Below are 25,120 nucleotides of genomic sequence, written 5' to 3'. Positions count from 1 at the left end.
CATCACCCACATTATGCTAACACCGTTTCGAAACTGCAAAGGAAAGTTGTAGCATCCATCTTTGTCCAGCTGAACAGCAGTGCACAGCTACAGGTGAAGAAGGGACAGTGCTGTGTTTATCTGCGCTTCATAGAGCCAGACAAAACTACAGACATTACTTTCTATAAAGTGTTACTCTGTAAAACCTTGATTTTACCTTGATGTTATGCCGACTGCCAGGGTTACAAAAAGTACAATATTCTACACAATTGTGTATTTATCAAATTCAATAGCGAATGAATGTACCATTACTTACCATTACTAACTAATTACTATTATTGTATTAATCAATGTTTGATCATTTTTGCAGTAGTAGGAAGAATTGCCATTTTCATACATTAAATAAGGCAATTAGATCACACCATTAAATACATTAATATGTAATGTGCATCACATTTAACTAGTGCAACTAAAATTTTGACTAATAGTTTCCCTCTTGTGTGACCAGAGCCAAATGTTCTAAAATATGTATAAGAAAAAAAACGAAAAGAGCAGATGGTTATCTGGCCGAGGTCAGCACCTTACACTGGCTTTACAACAATTAATCACAGGGATGTTAATCTGAACATAAGGTGTGCTATAAAAAGCCCAAAAGCTCTCCCACTGCAGGAGCATCTTATCAATCACAGGGAAGCTCAGGAAGAAAAAAACTAATGAAATGGTTACATTAAACTGTATTTGCATCATTCATTGGAAAACAAGGTGGTAAAATGGGGATCTTATAATCTGAGCATACCATTTGGACTCTGTCCAGAGAGTTCCCTCCTTCTTCTGTCCTGCTGCAGAAAGAATTGACCACTAGACCTGTCAACCCGTCTGAACACACACGAGGGAGACTAACTGATGTTTTCATCCCTGATCGCTGCGTATTCACACTGCCATTATTATTGCAGGAGAAATTAGCCTTCAACTCGCCCGGGTGGGCGAGACCCTGAACTGTCTGGGTGTTGACCACCATCGGTCTCACAGTGGCCATGTTGGCGTGCCGCATGTGCCTGTCCTCGGCAGTGGGGAAGGTCTCAGTCTCTCTGAGGAACCGTTCGAAGCGGTCGAGGTACGGCGGCCTCTCTGGCAGGAGGTAATAGTGTGTGTTACTGACTTTCTGCCCGTCACGGACGATGGGCAGAATGCAAGGACCTCTGCTAGCATTGTCCTTACCCTGGGCCTGGATCACTTTAGGGGCAGCATATTTGGGGTCTGAGGCGAAGCTGTGTGTGGTAGGCATGAGTTTACCTGGTGAGGTGGAGAGGTATGTGTGTGCAGAGGGGCAAGATGAGTGTGAGTTATGGTGGGTGGAGGGGCTAACAGAGCAGATCCGCTGCTGCAGGGACCCCACCACCGCGCAGTTGGGGCTTGGAGTCCGGGAGCTCGGTTGGGACCAAGGGTCTCTGGGCGGGATCTGAGGTGGTCGTTCCAGGCTTGTGCTTGAAACACCATGTGTGGGGTCAGTTGGCTTTGGAGAAACAGACAGGTCCCTCGACCAGCGAGCAGATGTGTAGTCACCCCTTTTCACTGGGCGAGGGGGGATTGGAACACGTGGGGGGATCTGAGGTTTGTCCTCACTGGAGGAGAAACCCTGATGGTCTCCCTGGGAGTTCTGAATAGTCTGAGAACAGGAGGCTGAGATTTGGGACAGCTGACAAACACCCCCTGTCGGGACATTGAGCCTCCTCATGCACTCCTGCTGGAGTTCTTGGAAGATCTCTGCAGATTGGGAGAAGGATGGGGATGCAATGTGGCTGTGCTTGCTGGGAAGAAAAAGGTTGTCCTCCAGAACTGGTCTTTCTGGACCCTTCAAGATGAGAGCTTCCCTTTCCACATTTTGTCCTGAGGACAGAGCTCCTTCTACACCGTGGACAGCAGTCTGCTCATATTCAGGATGCTGCTCCAAGCTGTTGATGGAGCTCACCTTTGAGGAGAAAGAAGGTTGAAGTTACAAACCACAATCAAATGTGAGTTTAGAATGCATGCAGCATGGTGATAGCAAATCACCTAACTATTTAAGATACAAACAGAATGTGACAAGTGGAAACCTATCTGACTCAACAGAATAGAAACTAAATTTCTGTAGATGATCATTGCTGTCATCATTATTTGCTTTAGCTTCTCCACCAGCAGCAGTATGGTTGGGGGTCAAACTGTTGGTCAAAAATGTGAGGTTGAACTCCTTGCAACCAAAGTTTTACTAATATTTCAGAATGTGCCTGTTAAAACTCCTAGTCTGCCATAGTGTTCGCTAATGCCAGCTGATCTGGCACACAACAAAGCAGAATCAGGTTGAGTTTTGTTTTATTTTGTGAAATCCTGCAGTGAAAATCCATACTTTGTTACCCAGCTGGATTTCTATTGTCAGAGAACATTTGTTAGCGAAAAAATACACCACGGGAGATTATATTTAAAAAGTTTCTGAGTAACTTCTTTGCTTCTTGGAATCAGAGAAACTATTCTGTTTGACCATACCTCCATATCATCTTCATCTTGGGCAACATCATCATAGGCAGGAGGCGGCGGTAGTGGCCGGGCGTCCCAGTCTACCACAGGGGTGGGGTGAAGGGGCCGGGGTAGCCACTTAGACGGACTTTGAGGTGGAGTCTTGTCCAAGATGTTGCCTGCTTGCAGCACTAGCTTTACTAACACAGGATTTTGATTTTCAGCCAGGGGGGAAAGGGAGAGTGTAGGTGAGAAATCCTCCCCTAAATCAATCAGGGACACATCACTTCTTGGGTTGTGGCCTGAGGTCGGGGTCCTGCCACTCTGCTTGTTTGCAGAGACCCACGCAGCTGGTTTCAGTTTGAGACCTTTGAGTGAACCAGTTTTCCTTAGAGATAATCTCCTAAGTGCCGCAGAGGTGGAATCCTCATCTTCTGTTACTGGATCATAGCAGGGTTCTTGAGATAAAAACAGAATCCACTCATTACCACAATGCAAGTTGTTTCAGAATTAATAACATGAAGACCACTTAGAGATCACCTGACACCAAAAATATAAGACAAACAGAAAGATGTAGTTAAAGCACAGCAAGGATTCTGACCAGCTGGTGGACAGAGAGAGATAAAGACTGATTGCAAGAAAGAAAAGTTATTAGGGGACAAAACCACTGCAAACACAGCAAAGGAGAGATAAAAAAAACATTAAATGTACCTGTGAAGAGTGGAGCAAAGAGGGAACAGAGAAGACAGGAACAGTGGGTAAGAAGCTGCTGAGAGAGACCAGACTTACTCTTGATTAACACTGCTGGCTGAGGAGGACGAGGGGGAGGCTCCTCTGCAAAAACAAAGCCGCAAAGAGGAAACAAAGAGGGAGGAAAAATATAAGCAGCAAGAGAGTGACAACAGAAATAAAAAAGCAAAGCTCAGAAAGCATTCTGAGATCGTCAGACGAAAGTAAGCAAAAATATTTAGACTGCCAAAACTTCTCAATTTAATACTACAAGCTACAGTTTAAAAAGCGAAACCCAATCAGTATGATTGTGAGCATCAGTATTGGTGCAGTGGTTTGCAGAATTTCCAATTTTATGGAGATTTTACATGATAGGACAAAGTAGGACATAATTATTAGGTGGAAGGAAAAACGATTGCATGTATTTTTATTTATTTATTTCAGAAACAAAATATGCCTTGCAGTTGTATTCAGACCCCTATACCCGAAATAAAACCCAGTGCAACTAAGTGCCTTCAGAAAACACCTGACTATTTAAAGGAGTCCAGTTGTGTGTAACCTAATCTCAGTATAAATGCAGCTGTTTGTGAAGGCCTCAGAGGTTAGCATTAGTGAACCAACAGCATCATGAAGACCAAGGAACACAGCAGAAAGGTCAGGGAGGATGTTGTGGAGAAGTTTAAAGCAGGGGTAGGTTATAAAACAATATACCAAGCTTTGGACATCTAATCTGAAAATAGAAAGAGTATGGCACAACTGCAAACCCACTAAATCACCGCCGTCCACCTAAACCAGGGGGTCTGCAGCCTTTACAATCCAAAGAGCTCAGTCCAGCTATATAAAAACTCATTACAAGCCGCAAATGTTACCTGACCTTTTTAAAAAAAAGACAACTTAGAATGTTTGAGAAATATCTACAATTGGAATTGCTATTTTCAAAGCACCACAATTTTATTTCTATTTTCAGGTTTAAAAATAAAGAAAAACCTAAAACGTTTGCAAGAACAGGAACGGATACATGTTACTCTGTGGGATGTTGATATGTGTGGAAAATGATGTAAAAACAAGTGGTTTCAAATCTAGTGACAAGAAAAATGGATCTAAAAAATATTACTTGTACTTTTGGTGTCATTCTGTTTTAGAAATCCAGTGGCAATCATTCCATTATTAAAAACTGCTAAAACCTGGATGTATTATTATATCTATATTTAAAAATTAATTGGCTCTTTATCATTTTAGCTAACATTATTAAGAGCCATTGTGGAAGAGCCAAAGAGATTCTCTGGAGCCGCAGGTTGCAGAACTAAACTTACAGCTTAAACATTAGTCAGAGAAGGGCCTATGGTAACCTCTGGAGGAGCTGCAGAGATCCAGAGCTCAGGTGGGAGAATCTATGGACATGCGTCATGTGTGGCAGAAAACTAACACTACACATCACACATCATGTCCACTGAGAAACATGGTGGTGGCACCATCATGCTGTTGCCACGTTTTTATTCAGCAGGGATGAAGGAGCTGGTCAGAGTTGATGGGAAGATGGCAGGAGCTAAACACAGAGTAATCCTGCAGGAAAACCTGTTAGAGGCTTCAAATGAATTGATACTGGAGTAGATTTCAACTTCGCCAGGACAGCAATCCTAAAAATACAGCCAGGAATCTTTCTGATTAAAGCTTTGTCTAGTGTTTGAAAGGCTCAGTCAAAGTCCAGACCTAAATGCAAGTCAATTCCAATCCAAAATTTCAAATATTAATGCACACCACAACTTTCAGATTTTGATTTGTATTACCATTTTTAAAGCATTGCCAAATTTCCCTTTAACCTCATAATCATGATGTACTTTGTGAGGCTTCATCACATAAAAGCCAAACAAAATATTTGGAGTTTTGTGGTTGTAATCTGATAAAATGTGAAAAGGTCAAAGTGTGTGAATATTTTTGCAAGGCTGTGTATGTGGTAACATTCTCTATGAGAAATGTTGATTCTCATAGAGAATACAATAATATTTGTCCTGCTTTTTTAAATCCTGTAATGTGTCAAAAGAATGTAACTTTAACCCACTTTTAGTCCGTCCTGGTAGCTGTATGGGCCGAGCAGCGCTAAGGTCCACACCCAGAACATCAGGAGGATCCATGGGATTCCCGAGGTATAAGCTGAAAAAAAGAAGGACAGAATTCGAATGAATGAATGTTTAGTGACTTTGTTACAATCAGCAGGTGGATTTTTTTGTTATATAGGAGTGCCATCTGCTGGTTAGATACGACAAGTAATAAGATTTTTTTCCCCCACAATACAGAGAAGGGGACATTTGGAAGAGTTTTACTTTCAAAAATGTATAAATTTAAGATCAAAGCAGATTCTTACTCATCAATCTTGTCTGGGAAGCCCCAGCATTGATGAGGGTTGGTGTCCCCGTGACCTGTGTGGATGAAGCTGTTCTTCAGCGGCCTGCTGATGTCATGCGCCGACAGCCCGGTGACGGACGTCACCACGTTCCTGGGGAATTGCCCCACCTTGAGGGTACGCTTGTTTTGTCCTCGCCACCAGTAATTCTCAGCCCTGAAAAGTGTGAAAATGTTAGGGAGATGCCAACGAGTCTGCACAGGATTCCAGGATCCCAGACCATGGACCTGTTTGCCAACTAAACCCTCCCCCAGTCCAAGTCATCTTCACCCACCTCCCCTCTATGATGGTGATAACATCATTAACTTTGATGTGAAGTTTGTCGAGCTCATCAAAGTCCTGTAGAGCACACATGTCGGTAGGCATGGTCTGAAAGAGACACACACAGAAAGACACATTTAAAAACAGCAAAGTCTTAGGAGAACCTGCTCTGTTATTATACATGTCATAACCACTAGATGGAGCTCATGGTTCACTTGAGCAAATGGGAATTGGTCCGGCCTCCATGTTTAAAAGGAGTTGAGATTAGTATCATGCATACATTTACTAGACTAGTACTCATCCTCCTAAGCAGGACAGGAATGAAGTCCAGAGGGGCTACATGCTTTAAACACTGTTGGTTTGACATCTTACCTCAAGTAGGAACTCACGGAGGGCGACAAACGTGGGTCTGTCCCCTGGTTTCTGGGCCCAACACTGTAGCATAACATTATAGATGTCCTGTGGACAGTCCTCTGGCTTTGGAAGCCTTTCACCTTCTTTATCAATCTTATGGAGAATCTTTTTTAATTCACAAAAAAAAGACATAAAAAACAAGATGACAGTAAATATGAGTCCTTTGGCTTTAAAATATTTTGACAGATGTTGTGAAGTTTATTGTTTAGGCCCACACCTGGCTACCATTCAGGCCCAGCCAAGGCTCCTGGCCATGCGTGAACATCTCCCAGAGAGTGACTCCGAACATCCATATATCTGTGGCGTGGGAGAACGTTCTTGTCTTCAGACTCTCTGGAGCACACCTGCAACAGTACAGGTGGCAAACTGTGAAGCCATTATCAACCATGCACACCGTACCGGTCACACTTATTGACTCTCCTGGTAAAGATGTGGAAAAAGTCTTTCAAAATATTCTGATTTGATTGCAATAGCACTGACAAATCTAGAAAAAGTTAACCTTCAATTTAAATGTAAATGTAGCTTTGTGGTCTCTGAAGACTTGACAAAGCTCTATACAAGTTCTGGCCATTTACCATCTGCCACCAGAGGTAAGACATTTTTAAAGTTCAGTAAAAAGTGGCATCTTGGGGTCTCAACAGATGCCACAAAGACAGCCTTTTCTGTCCTACCATCACTAATGTAAGAATGGACTTAAACTCTACTGGGAACCATGTGCTTTGATAAGATGACACGAAGAGTGAGCTTTTAGGCAACAAGCACTCCACTCCGAGTGGGTTTGGAGTTTCACAAAGGATGATGATATGGGAAAGCACCTAACACACACTGTTAAGTAGGGTGGGGGATCTGTGATGCTATGGGCTTGTTTCTGCTCAAAAGGCTCTGTGAACATTGTATTGCAGGATCTTGTGAACTGTAAAATATCCAGGGATTTTAAATAAACTGAAAATGATGTGAATATTGTGTCTTTCAACAAGATAATGATCCAAATCAATACAGTAATGATTCGCCAGACACAAAATCAACATTCTTTTATGGCCATATACAGTACAACTATAAAGATTAGAGTCATTTCAGAAAGCGTAACTCCTATAGATTCATCACACAGAGTGAATATTTCAAGTTTATATTTCTTGTAATTTTGATGATTATGGTTTATTGATAATGAAAACCCACCATTCAGTGTCTGAGAAAATTTAAAATATTACATAAGATCAATAAAAAAAATGTCTACTCCTTGTTAAGCTTCCCCAAATTCTAACATGGATTTTGCTCGACAATCCTCTAAAAGCTGCTGTTATCCCTGATGCTGGTGCACCTTTTCATACCACACTTTTTCTTTCCACTCAACTTTCTATGAATATGTTATAACTTTTTTACAATATTCAAATTTTCTCAGACACTGAATTTTGGGTTTTCATTATCTGTAAGCCATAATTACCAACATTACAAGAAATGGTCTTAAAATATTTTGCTTTATATGTAATTAATCTATGTGAGTTTTTTGGGGGGTTTTTTCAGGACACTTCTGAGATGCACTTGTATATGACCTCCACAGCTGTGGAAGATCATCATCAACTTGTTTTTTTAGGAACTGAAAGCAGCAGTGATTTCTACAAATTAAATTAAATATAACACTGAACGTTTCCCAATATCTAGTTTGAAGGTTTCTGCCCTTCACCTACCATGCAAAGGGAACCTTGCGATGTTCCTGCATGACATAGTGCTCATCGTTGTTAGGCAGCGCCCTCATCAGGCCAAAATCCCCAATCTTCACTCTGCTAGCTGAGGCGAGCAGGATATTCCTGAACAAACAGAGAAAAGAATGTAGTTAACAATTATTAACTGTTTTAAAGAAAAAAACAAATACTGGCTATCAGAAGCTATAAAACTCATAACCTCTTCTGGTTTCATGTCAGAACTCGGCACAATTCCTGAGTGTTCCTAAATTATTTCCTTTTACTTTCCTTACATGGATAGTAACGCTATCTTCGCCCTACCTTGCTGCCAGGTCCCTGTGGATGAATCTTCTCTGCTCCAGGTAAGCCATGCCGCTCGCTACCTGAATGGCGTACTGACACAGAGTGTGGATCAGCACTGGGCCCTGAGGATGAACACATCGCAGTCGATCCAGCAGAGAACCCAGGGGAGCCAGCTCAGTCACCTGCAGAACACACGCAGAGATGAAGGATAGAAAAGAGTACTGAGGAGTAATAAGAGCTTGTTGCCTGCTTGAGCTTGTGTCCACTACCATCTTCATCGGGTGTGTGAGCACCACACCGTAGAGGCGGATGAGGTTGTGGTGGTCCAGGGAGTGCATGGCGTTGACCTCGCAGATGAAATCCTCCAGAGCATCAGGCTGACTGAGGACATCCGTCTTCAGGCATTTTACAGCCACCTTCAGCTGAAGGATCAGAAAGATTTCCAAAGACAGATTCACATTCACTGCTTTTTCCTCACAGTAAACGAATCACTTAATTCCCAGCACACAGAATAAATCAGTAAATGTCTTCTCACCACTTTCCCTGCAGGCGTCAGCCACTCCCCTCTCTTCACAACGCCAAATGAGCCATCCCCGAGCTTCTCAAACAGCGTCAAATCCTTCTCTGGGATAAGGCAGGTCAGGGCCTGCTGCTGCCCGTCCAGTGGACCACCACTGCCATCTGACAGAGTGTCCAGGACTCCATCGCCCAAACAAAGGGGAGGCGTGAGGGACAGTTTGCGGAACGAAGAGGCCAGTTGGCCCTGCTGAGGAAATTCTCCATCTGGCCGCTTCCCACTGAACACCTGGGATGAAGGAGAATGATCAGAATGAGGAACTGTATTTTGTCCATGCAGGTGGATCAGAGTTACACCTCAGAAACTGCTGCAAGAGCTACAACTTCAAAGCGAAAGCACTATTTAAAATAGTAAGCCATCATGCACCCACCTGGTGTAGTAGAGATGTTAGAAGCCTGTTCAACAGTTTAAACTGGTGTTCAGCAGTCTGTACTTTCTGAGAAACTAGCAAATCAACAATGACCCATTGTCTAAAATATAAGTCTGAGGACATTCACCTATACTTCCCTCAAAAAATTATTATACCCCTTGACCTTTTAACATTACAACCACAAAATTCAATGGATTAAGTTGGAGTCTTCTGTGATAAACCATTGTGTCATATTGAAAGTTTGGGATATTGTTTTTTAACCTAACCCTGCTTTAAATTTCTCCAAATCTTCTCCCTGACCTGTCTGCTATACTGTCATTCAATACCAAAGGTGGACTATAAATTTATTTAGGTCCTGCATTGTGATAGGCTATCGCATCAAATCCCAATAAAATACATCGAAGTTTGTTGTTTTTGTGGTTCACAAAATGTGAAAATGTTCAAGCAGTACGACTACTTGTGGACCTTTCTCAGAGCACAATGTCACGGATATCATGTGGTTTTAGGAGTAATTTATATGAGCTCATTATAATCATATGGACAGAGAGTCAAGCCTGAATGGACCCACTGTACCAAACATATACAACTGTCTGGATATGAACCGTAGCAAACAGTGTGTGCTGTTACATACTCTACGAAATCAGACATGACATAATGCTGCAGACCTTTTTAAAAACACCACCACCCTGTGGTCATGGTGTGGTCAGTCGGTTTCAAATAGGAGGCTGGGCATTCGTAAGATTCTGACTGTGGCGGGGCAGTACGCGCGCACACACACACACACACACTCACACTCAGAAAGCACGCTGAGGAAGCAGATGACTCTGTGGATGGTGCCAGAGGCGGAAACAGACAGGTGTAATTATAGATCCTTTGACTACAAGGCCAGCAAGCACTCCTATTTGTTTACCACAGTTTTCCTGGAGGACTTAAGTTAGCTTGTTGACTTTCAGAGTCTGTCTTTTAAGTAATCCATTTGCCTTAACTTGAAGAATATCATGCTAAAAGCTTTCTTTTTAAGGGAGAAGCTGCTTCGAGCAACAGCGTTTCTGTTAATGCAACAGGCTCTAAGTGTGTCACCAGCTCCTGGGATTTGACTTGTGTCTGTATCTGAAAATGGATGTGCCCATCCTTTTTTATTCACAGCGTACCGCCGAGCATACACTGCTTATACCTTGCTCATCCAGGTTTTTCGCTTGGCCTTTCTCCTTTTTACAGCCTCCCACAGACGTCTCTGGCCTGAATCGAGAATAAAGGAAAACACAGTGGTAAATCAGTAAGCTGAGATTCAGCTAATCTCCAGCAACTCAACATAAAACAGTAGAAAAGAAGCAAAAACAATTAAAAGTAAAAACACCCATCTTTGTTATGAGATATTTAAAAGAATGGGGAAACAAGGAGCAGCAAAGGCAAGAACGAAAAGGACCAGATAATTAAAGGTTTGTGGGCGGTGAGCTGGGAAGGAAAGAATTGTGAGTGCATATATGAGCTAAAAAAGTGGGTTTAATTAGTCTAGAGTAGTTCTGTGAAGGGAGGCCCCAAGGGATTCAGTAAGTGGATATAGGACATGGCTGCTGTGATCTCTTTCACATGCACACACCACAGACAAAGGCTTCGGCTCTTCACCGTCTCCTCCTATTGTGTCTAATATTCAGCTGGGATGGAGGACTGGCTTTAACACTTGGTTATAAAATAGAAATATTGACAATTACACAGCCTTGAAGGCGCTGGTGATGTTTTTAGATGTATATTCATGTATATTTAGATTACTTTCAAGGTGCAAATACTTCAGTTTTGCTTTGGTTGAACTACATGTATAGTGTACGTACGCCTGCATTTGTTGGCAGACGTACTGCCAACAGTTTGTGTCAAAAAGACAAAAGCATTAGTCTTTTCCTACAACATTTCACAGCGATAAAGCATACAGACAGATGCATCTTTGACCATTCTTCTGCACAGTTTCTCTAGTTTTCCAAAAACGCTGATTAAGAAACAGGCCCGCAGTGTCAGATACTCTATTGTACTTAAAAGGGGTTTGAGTTAAACAGTCAGTAGAGTTTAGCCAACTCCACGTTTACGTTTGGAATAGTAGGACAACGGAGGCTTTTTCCGGGCTTGCTTCATAAACAACTGGTTGGCACCTAGATAGCATCTCATGATTGCTAGGACGACAGGAGGATCTCAGGATGTCATTATTTGCTCCAATCCGTTAACAATGGACCTTGGACATTGTTCCCTAAATAATTGCTAAAATAAATGATTGGATTTTCCTACATTTATCAAACTGAGGTTATGCTGCTGCAATAAAACTTGAATTTATTTTTTAGCTTTTTACACATCTTTAACAAAGTAACCAATAGATATGACCAGCACTGTATGTTTATGCACAATAAATGCAATCAAACGTATGTAATGAGCACAACCCAGTCTGGAATGTCACACGCACAGATTTTCTGCCTCACCAGGTCGACCCATGCCAATTTTCTCCAAGTCTTCATTCTTGACGTAGTCGAAGTGTGAGAGCCGTGTGACGTTGAGGTCATCTCGGATCCTCTTGAAGTACTGCTGCAGCTGCACCTCCATCAGCAACTCCAGCAGCCATTCTGTTCCTTCCTCACACTGCATGCTACTCCCCAGTCTCTGGAGGACAAACAGAGAAAAATAGCGCTGGTTGTAAATCAGTCGGTATCCTGAGACAAAGTCACTAAAAACAAGCAAACTATTCTTTTCTGTAAGAAAACAGGAGGAACTGAGCTCACAGCTGGCTTCCTCTGCAGTAGCAACCTGTAATACAATCCCTCTTTGGAAAAAATACTTCATGTTCTTTTCAAATTGAAGGCCAAATACATGTTTCAAGTCATGACATGAGGATGTTTTTACCTTTGTAGCATCACGTCTCCTTTAAGACAATCAAGGTGAAAAACGAAATACTTAATTGAAAGATTTCAGCTACTTGAACGTGTCCATCCCATGATTTCTGTGGGTAAAACATCTGTACTGCAGTAGTTTGGTATCATCTTAATGTAATAAATAGAAATTTCCCTGTCATGGGACCAAACTGTTGGAAAATGACAAATAAATTTTGCTAATCGATTAATTTGCTAACCTTTTTTCTTCTTCTTTCAATTAATCAATTAATAATAAGATAGAAAAAGGGACTTAATAGAAGATTTTTTTTACTAAATTTGAAGCAGGTGAAGCTAAAACTATGCCATTGGAGTTCTGGATACAGCATATTTACAGACAGACGGTTTTTCATCTTAAATGTAAAATGTAAATATTTTTTATACAGTTTTGACCCAATTACTGCTTTGAGTGGGTTCTTCCTTCAGCAAATGGCATGTTTTAGAGCCTGTGTAGTCCAGTTAACGATTACTCGATTTGATTATTTCAATAATCGATTAATCTGATTATTTGTCTTCACCCTAAAACTGACATCACAACTCTCTTCAGTGTGGATGCTGTTACTAATGAAAGAACAAGTTTTCCAAATCTGTTAGGCATCAAAAATAATTAAATTCAAACTCAAATTCAAAAACACTTCAGTAATTCTCAAGGGAAGTTAGAAGTTGTTATAAATCTCACCAATTTTCTCTAAAGAGCCATAAATGGTAATGGCTGATCAGGGTTGACCATAATTTTTTTTTATGCTATGAAGCATCTAGTGTTTGACAATCATCTCAATAGGCTCCAGTGCATCAAAACAGAATCAGCCTTCTTTAGCAGCTTTTTCAGTTTTTTTAAGGACTGCTTCACAACAAACTGGTTCGTTTCCTCCCTTTAGTCCGGTTCTTTTGTGTGGATGTGAACGTAGCAATTGCTGAGAGTGGGTGCGGACCAATACAATTGTCCTGAGATGAGGCTCTTTGGAGGAGGTGATCTCGGTACGGTTCCAACCAAACTTTAGAGCGGCTCATTTATGGTGCAAATTTGATCCGACCTCGATCCAACACAGCTACCAGATGTCCGCTTGATTTCAGGATGCAGCAGAGTAAACTAACTAATAAATATAAACCATGGAGCCATATAAAAATTTCAAAGCGTCTTCATAAAATCTACTACTCATAAAATCTACTACTCATAAAATCTACTACTCAGATAAGCAGCCTTCTCAGAGTTTGCCAGAATTAGTACCCAGAAAAATACTAATAAATTCTAAATTTTTTGACCAACTCAGAACATGGCATCTACTTCCTTCATTTGGTTCTGTCACAAGCTCAGATGCTGCTACCACAACTGATGATGGCAGGAGACGTTGCTTTCTCCTCAACAGACTTATAGAAAAGCTGACAACAATGAAGGACCTAAGCTTCCTGAAGACAGTCCTCTGTGTCCCTTCTTGTAGATGGTTGTACTCTTGCGTCTTCAGCCAGTCTTCAGCTCTTGTGATTTTTCCTGTGCTGGCTAAGGCAAGGTCACAAGGTCCAGAGAGAAATGTCAGACGGGTCACAGCTTCCTCTCTGCCTTTCCAAACTTCCAATGCATTTAGTTAAAGGTTGGCTTCCATTGTTTAATGACTGGTGGCTTGAGGAGCCAAACATCAGTCTAGCTCTCTCTCACTCTCTCTCTCTCACACACACACACGGTATTGGGCCATCATTATAAACATAGAATGAATTATTCATGCCCATCTATTGCCTTTGCAGTGCTTGCGATAATCCCTGGCTGAACCGGGTACATTTGAAGGACAGCCTTGCTTTGGAAAACACAACCACCGCCAGTAGTTATACTGATATAGCTGATCCGAGTGCACCTCTGTGGTGCAGTGGCACGTCTGATCTCTCCTGGCAGTCAACATGTGGGTGTTATTTCTCTGGACGCTGCCAAAGACGCAAACTGGGTTCCTCCTGGACTTCAGCTTCATGAAGGTGTCATATCTGAGGCATACGGGATCAAAATAAAGTTGCAAAAGCATTTCTGTGTCTGCTGGTAATTTCTAAATCAACTCATCAGGTAGACGAATACAGTTTATATTAGGGATGCCCATACCTTGGATAAGATTGAGGTCCTGCTCAAAGCTTTTTTTTTAAATCATTAATATTTGAGTCTCCAAGTAACTAAACCCCGAATACCTATTGTGGGTCAACTGTCTGATTTCATGTCAGCTTAACCTCTAGAAAACAATAAAGCAGAATTCTGTGCTGCGTACCTTCAGAAATTGCAGCTGTTTTTTGTGTGCTTGGCTCGCAAAACCATATTCTAGGCTGTGCACTTAATTTACTGATCTAACAATTCTGTGATTTTTCTAATAAAAGTGTTTTTCAATCTTCGTATGACATTCTCTTTGTAAGAGAAACTGTACTGGCTGCTGCAGCTCTGGCTCTTTTCTGTGTCATGTGACCTGCTCTTAGCCATCTAAGAGAGAGCAGCTTAAACACTGGTCAAACTATATGATGCAAAGGTCTCAGCAAGAGAACAACTCTTGCTTTAAGGTCGGTCCGTACACAATTTACTAGAACCACGCTGAAATATGTTGCGTACTAAATTATTAAGGAGGCCCATTAAAACAGCGTAAACATGCTAGCAACTAGATCAGTTAGATGCCTTGACTGGTGACAGGCTGCTACCAGGAACACTTTTTAGTGTGCATGTTGTTCCTGGATGAAGAAGTCCTAAATTTACATATTATCAGTATCAGTGAGGTGTTTCGACACGTTTTATCTTGATGTAGACAAAGTTTTACTGATGACTGATAACACAGTTTCTTATTTTGTAGCGTTGAATATAATGAAGTGCTGGACTGATGAATCGGCAAAAGCCTCGCTCTGAAATTAATCTAGAAGAAGAAAAACTCTAGTCGATAAATCCCTAATTGTATTTTATGAAGATGGTGTACATCCACTAAAAGAGCTTTTAATATTTTAAAGATCATAAGTTTGACAGCGCACAATAGGACAGTTTTAGCTGTACATTTGTATTTGATATATGTTCAATTTAAATTACTAATCTTTAAGTGTCATTTTTATTTTCAAATGAAGAAAATATTTTGGAGACGGGAGTTTGACAGGATTGCGATGTTCCAACACTAAGGCGTGACTTGTAGCAGGACCCTGAGAAAACAAACGCTGGCCAGAACTATTATAGAAAGCCAATTTAAAAAAAAAAAAAAAAACTACACACAAACACTGACCCTACCAAAATACAAGGCAATGCTAAGGACAGAAAAAGAACTACGATGAAGAGAGGAGAAGGAGGAATGTGGGAATTTGGAAGCAGCCAACAACATGATTTCTGGCTCAACTCATTCCTCCTGGTAGTGGAGACTTAACACACACACACACACACACACACAAATGTGTTGGTCCTGACCATGTTCTGCTGTAACATCCTGCTGCTGCAAGAACAACAAGCCTCCCAGAGGAGAGCCCTTCATACCCAGCTTTCACCCAGCCAGCTTCCTGACTCCACCACACCACAATCATGATTCATGTGTTCTGCTTACTCCACATGATCCAAGCTATAGCTACAAAGATCCGTGCCACACTAACAAAGGAACAGTGGATAATCCAGAAGACCACACTTACACGATATACGTGGAAGTGTGCCATGAAGGGAAATGCTTTTTTCAGCTTGTCAATACGTCGCATGCTGAGTTCCTTCTTCTGGATCAGAGTAGAAAATAAAGTGCGAGTGGATTTAAACAGCTGTGTTTGGCTGCTCGTCCTTTAAGCCATTAATGAAGCCACAGTTTGATGTGACGAGTCTCTGGTGGATGTTTGGGATGCGCAGACAGTCTTTGGATGAATACCCATAGCTCTCATCCTGTGAGGGGAAAAAATCTTCCTGTAGTTCAGTAACATTCCATGACAGGACAGTTCCCATGTAAGCCTACACTGCTTCAGTTCCATCAAAGAGTCAAAAACGCATTTAAATTTAGCACATGCAAAACTGAAATGAAAATGTTTGATTATATCAGAGAAAAAGGTTAAAGGGTGGATCAGTAGGTTCCCAGATCTGCCCTCTCTCTCGTCCAGCATGTGCAGATAGTAATGAGCCAGTTATTTAAACTCGCAGAACTTCACAAATAAGACACTCCTCCTTCCTCCAGTCCGTCCTTTCTATTGACCCCTTCCCCTCCCCTCAGCTCCCTCTCTGACTCTCAGTTTTGCATATGCAACAACTGTCTGTTTGCTTTTCCATCCCTCCATCACACGTGGACCTAAAAATAGGAAAGACTTCTTCCCTTTTTAATTCCCCCTGCAAACGGAGAGGCAGCACAGGCATTAGGTGAAGCGAACCAGTTAAAAATTCCCATTATTTGGAAATAAGAAGCCAAAATGTTTTAACTTCTTGTTAAACTGCATTTCCATGTATCTGTGTAAGTTGTTGCATTCATCTAATTTACCTTAATCTTTTCTACCTTCTGATCTCTACTCGTCGCCCCATTATTCCCCCCCTTCCCCTCATGATGTCCTGCAAGCAGCGTGTTGGTTCGTGCAGAGCGGAGCAGAACAGAACAGAACAGGGCAGTGCATGGTGCAGAGCACAGAGGCTTCATGGTGTTCAGCTCAGCGGAGCATTTGATCCAGGGCCAAGGGGTCACATTCAACTGCAGGATTGGGGGCTGGGGGGAGCTAGTTTCCTGTGATGCAACAGGCCAAGCACAGACGCAAACACACAAAGGCAGAATGCACACATTTGCTGGCTTTCCAAAAGTATTCATAATCCTTCAACCTCTCCACATTTTGTCACCTAACAACCACAATTTAATGTCTCTGCAATGATTTTACGTGACACATCGACACAAAGTAGCGCAGGAGCATGACAAAGCGAAATGACGTGTGAGGTGCATTTTCATGCAGCCCCCTTTACTTTGACACCCCAAATAAAATCCAGTGCTACAAATTATCTATTAGTGACTGCAGTCCAACTGTGTGTAATTTAATCTCAGTATAAATCCAGCTGTTCTAAGAAGGCTTCAGATGTTTGTTGGAGAACAAATAGCATCATGGAGATGAAGGAACACAGTATGGCACAGCTGCAAACCAAGGAGGACATTGATATCCATCTAAACCATAGGAGGGCATTAATCAGCGAAGCAGCCACTGTTGAATGAAAGGAGGACGTCCTGTTTGCAGTTTACCACAAAGCATGTGGTAGATATAGCAAACATGTGGAAGAAAGTGCTCTGTCCTGAGGAAACCTCAACTGACTTTTTAAACATTTAAGCAAAAGGTGGCATGTTTGTAGTGGAACACTAACAATGTACATCACCCTAAATGCACCACAGTGAAACATGGCGCTGACGGTATCTTGCTGTGGGGACACTTCTTTATTCCCACGGAGGGTTCAGAAGCTGCTCAGAGTTGATGGGAGGATAAACAGAGCTAAATATGGGGAAATCCTGGAAGAAGGCTGCTAGAGGCTGCAAATAACAAAAAAAAATCCAAAAAGACTGCAAGAATTTCTGATTCTATTTGTGAAAAGCTGGTAAAGAAAACCCTCTTTATTAGTAAAATATCTTGAAACCCATGTATCGTCTTCCCTCCACTTTACCAATTCGCACTACTAAACGTTTGTCAAACACTTGAAATTCCACCAAATAGACTGAGGCTTGTGTCTGTAACATGATTAAATGTGGAAAACCTAACTGGGTATGAATACTTCTGTGTGCTGCTGTAGCTTTTGTTTGGCTGTTTTCCCTCTCCATTCTTCTTTTTGCTCATCCTGTGTGATTCTGGATGCTGAATGGTGCTGTTGGTCTCAATGTAGGGAGTAATTGTTTCCACAGGGAATGACATTTTAATCAATACTGCATAGGTCTACTTTTTATAGTTATTGATGCACTGAAAATTGTGGTTTTAACATCACACACTGGGAAAACGTTCTGGGGGTGTGAATACTTTTGTAAAGCACCATATCTCTAAATGTTACAAAACAGATGAAGTAAAGATGAAGAACTTTCCTCATTATGCCCACAGTGAGCTTCCCCCCTCCCTGCTTCGGTGACGTTTATTTTTAAAACTCCTGCCGTCACCCTTCTCCTCCTCTGTTTCATTCATTCCTCCCTTTCCTCCCACAGCAGGCACCAGTCAAACTGCTGCGTTTTCTTCTTTATTTGGTGCTGCCCTTGATTTCCTGCCCATAATCCCACAAAAAATCTTATCTCTCTTCCACCACTCTGCTGACTGTAAACAAAGACCCGTACCAGCCGCTTTTTGCACCGGCAACTTTCAAGCTTTGCTTTGTCCTATTGAAGTCATTTTTGCCATTTTATCTGATCTGCTGTTCCTTGCAGAAAACTCCACCTACCTAAACCAGCATTTGACTCCACATTTTCTTTCTGTGTCCTTCTCTTGCTTTCTTTTCATGTGTGATATTAATTAGGAAGTTTTATGTGTATCAGGGGAAAACATGTGTCTCACTTTAATGGATGATGTACATTTGGTTTGCTTACAAGTCTGTTTTTTGTCTCAGTTTCTCTATTCTCAATTAAACAGATAATTTAGTTGTTTTTGAATAAAATAAAGAAACTGGGAAAAACATATTCAGAAAAAATGTCAGTGCACAGCCTCATCAGCTGCATAATATGCTTTAACCAGTCTGATTTTATATTACATGCGTTAAAATCAATAATACAACCAAACGTATGTGAATTAATCTTCCAAGTTGTACATGTTTATTGAGGAAAGACAGCCTTGTAAGGTTCATGACATGAAATTTTGTGACATAATGTTTGCTTTGGTTTGGTTATGTAATGGACTGTAATGTGAACCAGATGATGGAGAATAAGCCACATTCCTTAAAACCCACAGCCTGTAACCGATTCTTCACCTGAAGCACAAACCGAAAGCACTTGAGTGGGAACAGGTGTTTTTCCTAGGAACATTCAGCCATTGCTTATATCTCCAGCAGCCAAGTGACAGATGTCTGTTTTTTGGGGAGGTCACAGTTTATTTACAAAGGTTCATCTGCAACCAAGAGAAATGAAACACGAGAGAGGATGTATGAGAAATGTCGGTAAATGTTCTCAAACTAGTGAGTCACCAATCAATGGGCCGGTGATCACAGCTGATTAGCTTCTAATGGTGATGAGGAGGTTAGATGCTGAAAAATCTGATTTGTCCCCTGTTCATTACAGCTCTTTGATGCCCTTCATTTTGATTACAGTAAAAATCAGATAAAGCTTAGAGATATAAGCTGTGTTGTAGTAACGGATGTTATTGTCATTATGTTAAATGTTTCCTACATTTGATTGTTAATTAAAAAAATGCTCAAATGAGGTCGTGCATGTGATATTTGTGCCACAGGATCTCACAATATATAAACACCACAATATTCCTTACTGTCTTACTGAAGTAGGCCTAAGTGATTATGAGCCTCGGATATAAAGGTCTGTTTTACAGTAAAAAAAAAAAACCTTATGTCCTCTTGTATTCATGTCTGAGACTCATCCAGCTGGCTGACGGTGTGTTAGGAAGGCACTGAAGAAGCCTGTACAACTGTTACAATTATTTGTGCGGCAGTATTCTGGGTACTCTGCATTCTGGGTAATAGGGGCAGAATGAAGACAAGATTTGATTGATTTCTAAGCACCAAACATGCCTATCAGTGCAACACTAAAGGAGTGTTTCAGTTTTTAATGAGCTAGCACTCCATTTGATCTTTTCTGGATCCAAACCTAAAACAGGGAAGCATCTAAAGGGTGGAGGACAGTAGCTCTTGAGGACTGGCTTAGGAGAATCCTGATGTCAACTGATCCAACCTGAACTGGATAATTATACACTAAAGACACATTCCATAAAACATAGTTTGAGATTTATTAAACATTTGTTACATTTGTGAAAACACAAAAGTGAGCATTTTCAATGTTTTTGGCAATTAGAACAACCTTAGAATTAGAGCAGCATTATAACTTCAGTATACAGACTATTAAAATCTGGAGTACTGGATTACTGTACATTAGTTTCTGTAGAAACTACAACAAATTGAGACCCTTACGTTTTCCCTAAAATAATGTTAACATCTTGTCTTGTCTCATTCCCTTGAAGCCAACGTCATGTATCGTCAAACCCTGATGCTTTGGTCTTTAGAAGGAAAATCTGAATCAGCAGCTCAAGCCTCAGACAACTAAATATCTGTATCACCAAGAAAAAGCTGATGGATCCACTTCTGCATCAAACAGATGATTGCCAGGAAAGACCAAAATAGTGCATTATATGTAATAAGAAGCTGAAGGTGAGGAAGACGAGTGGTGTGGTGTATGTTCATCAACACAAAAATTTGTTTTATGAAATAGTTGCAGTTTGACATTAGTAGGAGTGAGTCTGACTGCCAACCAGCTTTCTCCTTACTGAGCAAATCAGAGCTGTTGCTATATTGTATATTATTTTAGGGAGTCAACATGTAGCTCTATCAAAACGCCACAAGGAGGCAGCAGACCTCTTACTAACAACTAGCAAAGAAATGTCTATTATTCAGTATATTGAGTGACTGACAGTTGCATCAGTCATTACACCATTTAACTGATAGTGTGTGGTTTATGTTGTTCACATGCTCAACAGATGAGCCACAAGGAGCTACAACTAAAACACCATGTTCATCAGCTAAGCTGAACCGTTGTTTTAATAGAACATGACCTCAACAGTGCATTCTTTTCTGAAAATAGAAATCTCTGTTACGATGAATCACAAAAACAATGCCGAATGACACAGATTGTCTCCCGCAGCGTGAGGGTAACCATCTACAGCAAACCTGTTCAGGGCCCAGTCAGGACAGCGTGACAGCAGACAGACTGGTTCAGTATGACAATGCCAAGAAACTACACAAGGGCGCAAAACAATAAGATTGATTTCAAAACATAGAAGACAAAGCACAAGTTTGTATAGAGAGGGTGCTTTTTTTCCAAAAATGGAAAAGTGTCTCGTTAACTATTGAAAGCATACTGACGCAGTGATAAACGCTCGAACACATCCTACAATCAGACCAACAAACACGTTCTGCGTTTTGAATGAAAGATTATGAACAAACAGAACATTGAAGTGGGACAAAAGTCAAACAACAGGTAGAGTTTTACAAAGTGTTAATACCCCATGAAGATTCTCACATTTTGTCAGATTAGACCCATAACGTCTAAGTATTTTATTAAGATTTTATGTGAGAAAAAAGTAGAACACCATAGCGAGGTGGAAGACAAATGATTTATCTCCTTTTTCTTTTGATACCCCTAAAGAATTCTTGTGCAACCAATTACACACAGCAAATGTTGGAGAAGGTGCTCCGGTTGGAAAAGGACAAACTTTTTGACCCACATGCAAAACTCTGCTTGTGGTGTGAATCTGACAAGAAACACCATCTTCACAGTGAAACATGGTGTTTGTAGCATCATGCTGTAGGGATGTGTTTCTTAAGCATGGAAGCTGATCGGAGCTGATGGGAGCTAGAGCTAGAGCTACAATAAGGTGGTTCAGAACATATATTCATATCCAGACATAAATCTAATTGAGAATTTGAGGCGAGACATGAAACTTGATGTTCACGGAATCTCTCCATTTAATCCGATTAAGCTTGGGTTATTTTCAAAAGAAGAATTGGCAAAAATATCAATCTTTAGATCTGAAAAGCTGTCAGAGACATACAACAAGGTACTTTGAGCTGTAATTTCATTAAAAGGTGGTTTTGGAAAATGTTCACTCAGGAGTGAGGGCTGAACACAAATTCGGACTAGACTTTTCTGACTTTTATTGGTAAAAAAGTTTTCCTTCCACTTCGCAGTTGGTCTATCACATAAAACCCAAATAAAACACACTTCAGTTCATGTCACGCTGACCCACATGCTATGGATTTTACAATGTTGAAATGCAGTGGATATTTATTAGTGAACATTACCGGCGTCAGACTTGTTCACATTTAGCCTGAAGCGTTCGAAGGACTACAGCTGTGACAAATACAACTCGATTTAAAATGAGGAATTTCCAAAAAAAAAAAAAAAAAGGTACAGGAAGTGGGGATTCCAGGCAAAGGTTTAGGAACTACTGAAAAACCATAAAAAAGTTTGTTTTGGAAGACTTAAATAACTCCATAATGCTCAAATGTTAGAACTTGGGGAAGAACATAGAACCCTCTAGCCCAACCACACATCTCTATAAAGAGAAAAAGCTCATTATGAGTTGAAAGGGTTCTGCATCTAATGGGTTTTAAGTAAGAACAAGTCCGGATCTCTGCTGCCCGAGTATCAACCCTGAGTTATTCAACTGCATGCATGTCCAGCTGCTTCCATCTGACCTCTGTTGCCTTCTCTTCATATTCAGTCAAACGGCAGCAGGAGATCCCGACTGTACAAGCAGGACACAATAAAAGTACATTAATACAATCCTCAGGCTTATAATCTGACATTTAAAACATTATCAGGAACTAGCATCATACTGGTGGCCTCCCCGCTGAGAAGGTTCTAATACATTAAAGGAGTGGTATGGGGTCAGCACTGTCTGCAACACGCAATCACATTAAGCTGGTATCTGTAACCTGATGCATACTGTATTCAGTTTAAGGCATGAAAAGGCATGTGCTTCCATCAGAGGGATCCACAGTGACGTACAGTGCCGGGAGTTAAGCTACCTTAGAGTTCATCTTTGAGTCTTTTGGCAGCAAAATGAGTTTGTGGTTTCCTACCTGGTGCCAAAAAGCTGCCAGAGCAGAACGATGACAATAATAATCCCTCCTACAACTGTGCAAGCAAAATAAACTACACACCCTCAGACATAGGATTTCACTGACGGAGTCCTGCATGCACAGACAGACTGATATGCGTCATTGCTGATCTCACAAATCGTACACACATCAGACAAAGCCTTGCTTCCCCTTCACCATCCCCAGCAGTTCATCGTAAATAGTATGAGCATAGGAGAAGCAGGATAAACAGGAGAAAGCAACGAGCAGTGGGCAGAACAGGAGCTCTGCATACAAACAGGCCCCTACTGGGCCATGTCGGGAATATGTGTCTATGCTTTAGGCAACAAAGATTGTTTTGATGGCCACACTTAATATCCATTAATCCCAACCACAAAAACAACCCTCCCAATGATGTTCCCCTAATCCTCCAAATACAGCCCAGCTATTCTTTGTTTGATCCCAGTAAAGCTGGTTAACAGGGAGGAGAAGGGAACTGGTGCAAAGATTTTTAATCTAAATAACAAAAAGAATCATGTTTGATGAGCAGGCAGTCAACTGTGCAGCATGAAGCAAAAACAAAAACCCAAATAAACCAAGAATATGACTTCATTCCTATACCCAAAACTCAGCAGACTCTTACAATCTCTTTGACTCAAACACTACTGCAATCTGACAGAAGGGCCTGCAGAGACTGTTCGTTTTGCTTTAAGCTTTTCATGACAAAACGTTAAAGATGCCAGGAAGAAATGGCTGCTGACCTGAATGGGACACTGTTTAACTTTCAGCCCTGACAGGTAACCGGCTGGCCAGAAGCTCCAGTTTGCAATCAGTGAATGCACCATTCACATTCTTAACCCGGCTACACTGACAACACTGTTCAGTGTGGATGCTGTAACTGAAGGAAGACTCATAGTTAGCCATTTTCACTAACAATAAGGTGTTCAAAATTGAAGTCAGAGGAAGCACAGAGATGCAAGAAGCTATTTAAAACAAAGCTAATTATCTCAACATGTTGAGATAATTCTGTGGTTTATTTATGCTGTGAGAGAGCGTGAGTGCAGATAACAGAAAGGCTAAACGGAGTATAAGAAACATGTGAATTTATGAATTCTCTCCTGGTACTCAAGCTTCCTCAGTTCAAAAACATGCCTGTTAGGCTCACAGGTCCTCAAATTGCTGTTGCTTGAGTGCCGTTTTTCCAGCATGTCTTTGTGTTACCCTGTGATGGACTTGGCTACCTGCCCAGGGTATACCTGCCTTTCGCCCCAGCAACCCTGCACAGATAACCTGACTAATTAACCAGCCTCTATCACTTTCTTGTAGTTTGGTTTCCAGGATGGCAAAGATGTATATTAATGTTAAGCATTAATAGGTGCCTGAATACAATAAAATCTACCTGGTGTTTAATTTTGGCCTAAATCTACACATAAAATCCAAATAACATTAAAAAAAACATATTTTTAAAACTGTTTTAAAACTGCAATAATAAATAGATCTTAGCAAGTTGTTGCATATCTGTTTTAATTAAAGCAATTCCATAATCTTATGCTTGTTAAAATTATTTCTACCTAAATCCTGTGACCCCATGAACCCGTCCTATCTTATAGCGGTCCACGCCTGCATCCAGGTCCATTTATTCAGCTGCAGCTGCAGAAGGAGATCTGATTGAGACGGCAGCTGCAGCGTACACCGGCTTAACTCCGCTAAAGTGGAGCACAGATCCTCGGCACACAGGCAACATTCAGCTCAATTAAACCCATACATAAAACTACATATTCAGCCATGTTACTATGCTCCTTTATTTTTAACAGGAGCTGTATCAAGGACCGTGTAGGGGTCAAAGGGGCAGTGTGTGGTTGGGGGTATCAGAGTACTCTGAATATAATTCAAGCAATACAAAATAATGGGATCTATTTAATTCAATTGAAAAGTACTTTAGTAATCTCAAAGGGAAATTAAATGTTATTGTAACTCATATTATAGATGTTTCTTCAAAGAGTTGCTGTAGATGTTGATGACTGTGGGCAGGAAGAATCTCCTGTAGCGGTCAGCATTACAGCAGAGCTGAAGAAAATATACATTATATAATAGACTTATATAAAATATATGTAATGAAATATAACCAGAAGGCAGGGGTATTTAACATTTCATGGCAAAATTTCAAACAGATCCAGCCTCAAATTTCCAGACCTCTCAGGTCGTTTTAGCCCATTTTATAAATACAAAAGTATGCAATAAATCTATAGAAGACATAAACACACCAGTCAGATTAATATGAAACCTTCAAAAACCTTTGCAGTTTAAAC

The 25,120-nt window shown here is 41.0% G+C and overlaps 1 protein-coding gene across 9 annotated transcripts in view; it reads right to left on the bottom strand.

Annotated features, from left to right (window-relative positions):
* Nucleotides 1-25,120, bottom strand: part of tnk2b (tyrosine kinase, non-receptor, 2b) — a 67,407-nt gene that overhangs the window by 13,008 nt on the left and 29,279 nt on the right. For 3 of the 9 annotated variants that reach the window (XM_047367711.1, XM_047367714.1, XM_047367712.1), the window contains 14 exons: nt 11,666-11,843; nt 10,378-10,442; nt 8,792-9,061; nt 8,526-8,678; nt 8,275-8,438; nt 7,960-8,079; nt 6,492-6,618; nt 6,233-6,379; nt 5,874-5,968; nt 5,561-5,755; nt 5,258-5,349; nt 3,181-3,303; nt 2,500-2,927; nt 776-1,948 (listed from right to left, as the gene is read on the bottom strand). In XM_047367711.1, coding sequence (XP_047223667.1) covers nt 776-1,948; nt 2,500-2,927; nt 3,181-3,303; nt 5,258-5,349; nt 5,561-5,755; nt 5,874-5,968; nt 6,233-6,379; nt 6,492-6,618; nt 7,960-8,079; nt 8,275-8,438; nt 8,526-8,678; nt 8,792-9,061; nt 10,378-10,442; nt 11,666-11,843 — 3,330 coding nt within the window. Of the gene's footprint in view, nt 1-775; nt 1,949-2,499; nt 2,928-3,180; nt 3,304-5,257; nt 5,350-5,560; nt 5,756-5,873; nt 5,969-6,232; nt 6,380-6,491; nt 6,619-7,959; nt 8,080-8,274; nt 8,439-8,525; nt 8,679-8,791; nt 9,062-10,377; nt 10,443-11,649; nt 11,844-15,727; nt 16,165-25,120 lie in introns of those variants that run through there. The other 6 variants (XM_047367720.1, XM_047367713.1, XM_047367719.1 and 3 more) reach the window with 6 other exon arrangements.

The sequence above is a fragment of the Girardinichthys multiradiatus genome, chromosome 6 (assembly GCF_021462225.1).
Source record: "Girardinichthys multiradiatus isolate DD_20200921_A chromosome 6, DD_fGirMul_XY1, whole genome shotgun sequence".
NCBI lineage: Eukaryota > Metazoa > Chordata > Actinopteri > Cyprinodontiformes > Goodeidae > Girardinichthys > Girardinichthys multiradiatus.
This window is presented reverse-complemented; position numbering and strand designations above follow the sequence as displayed.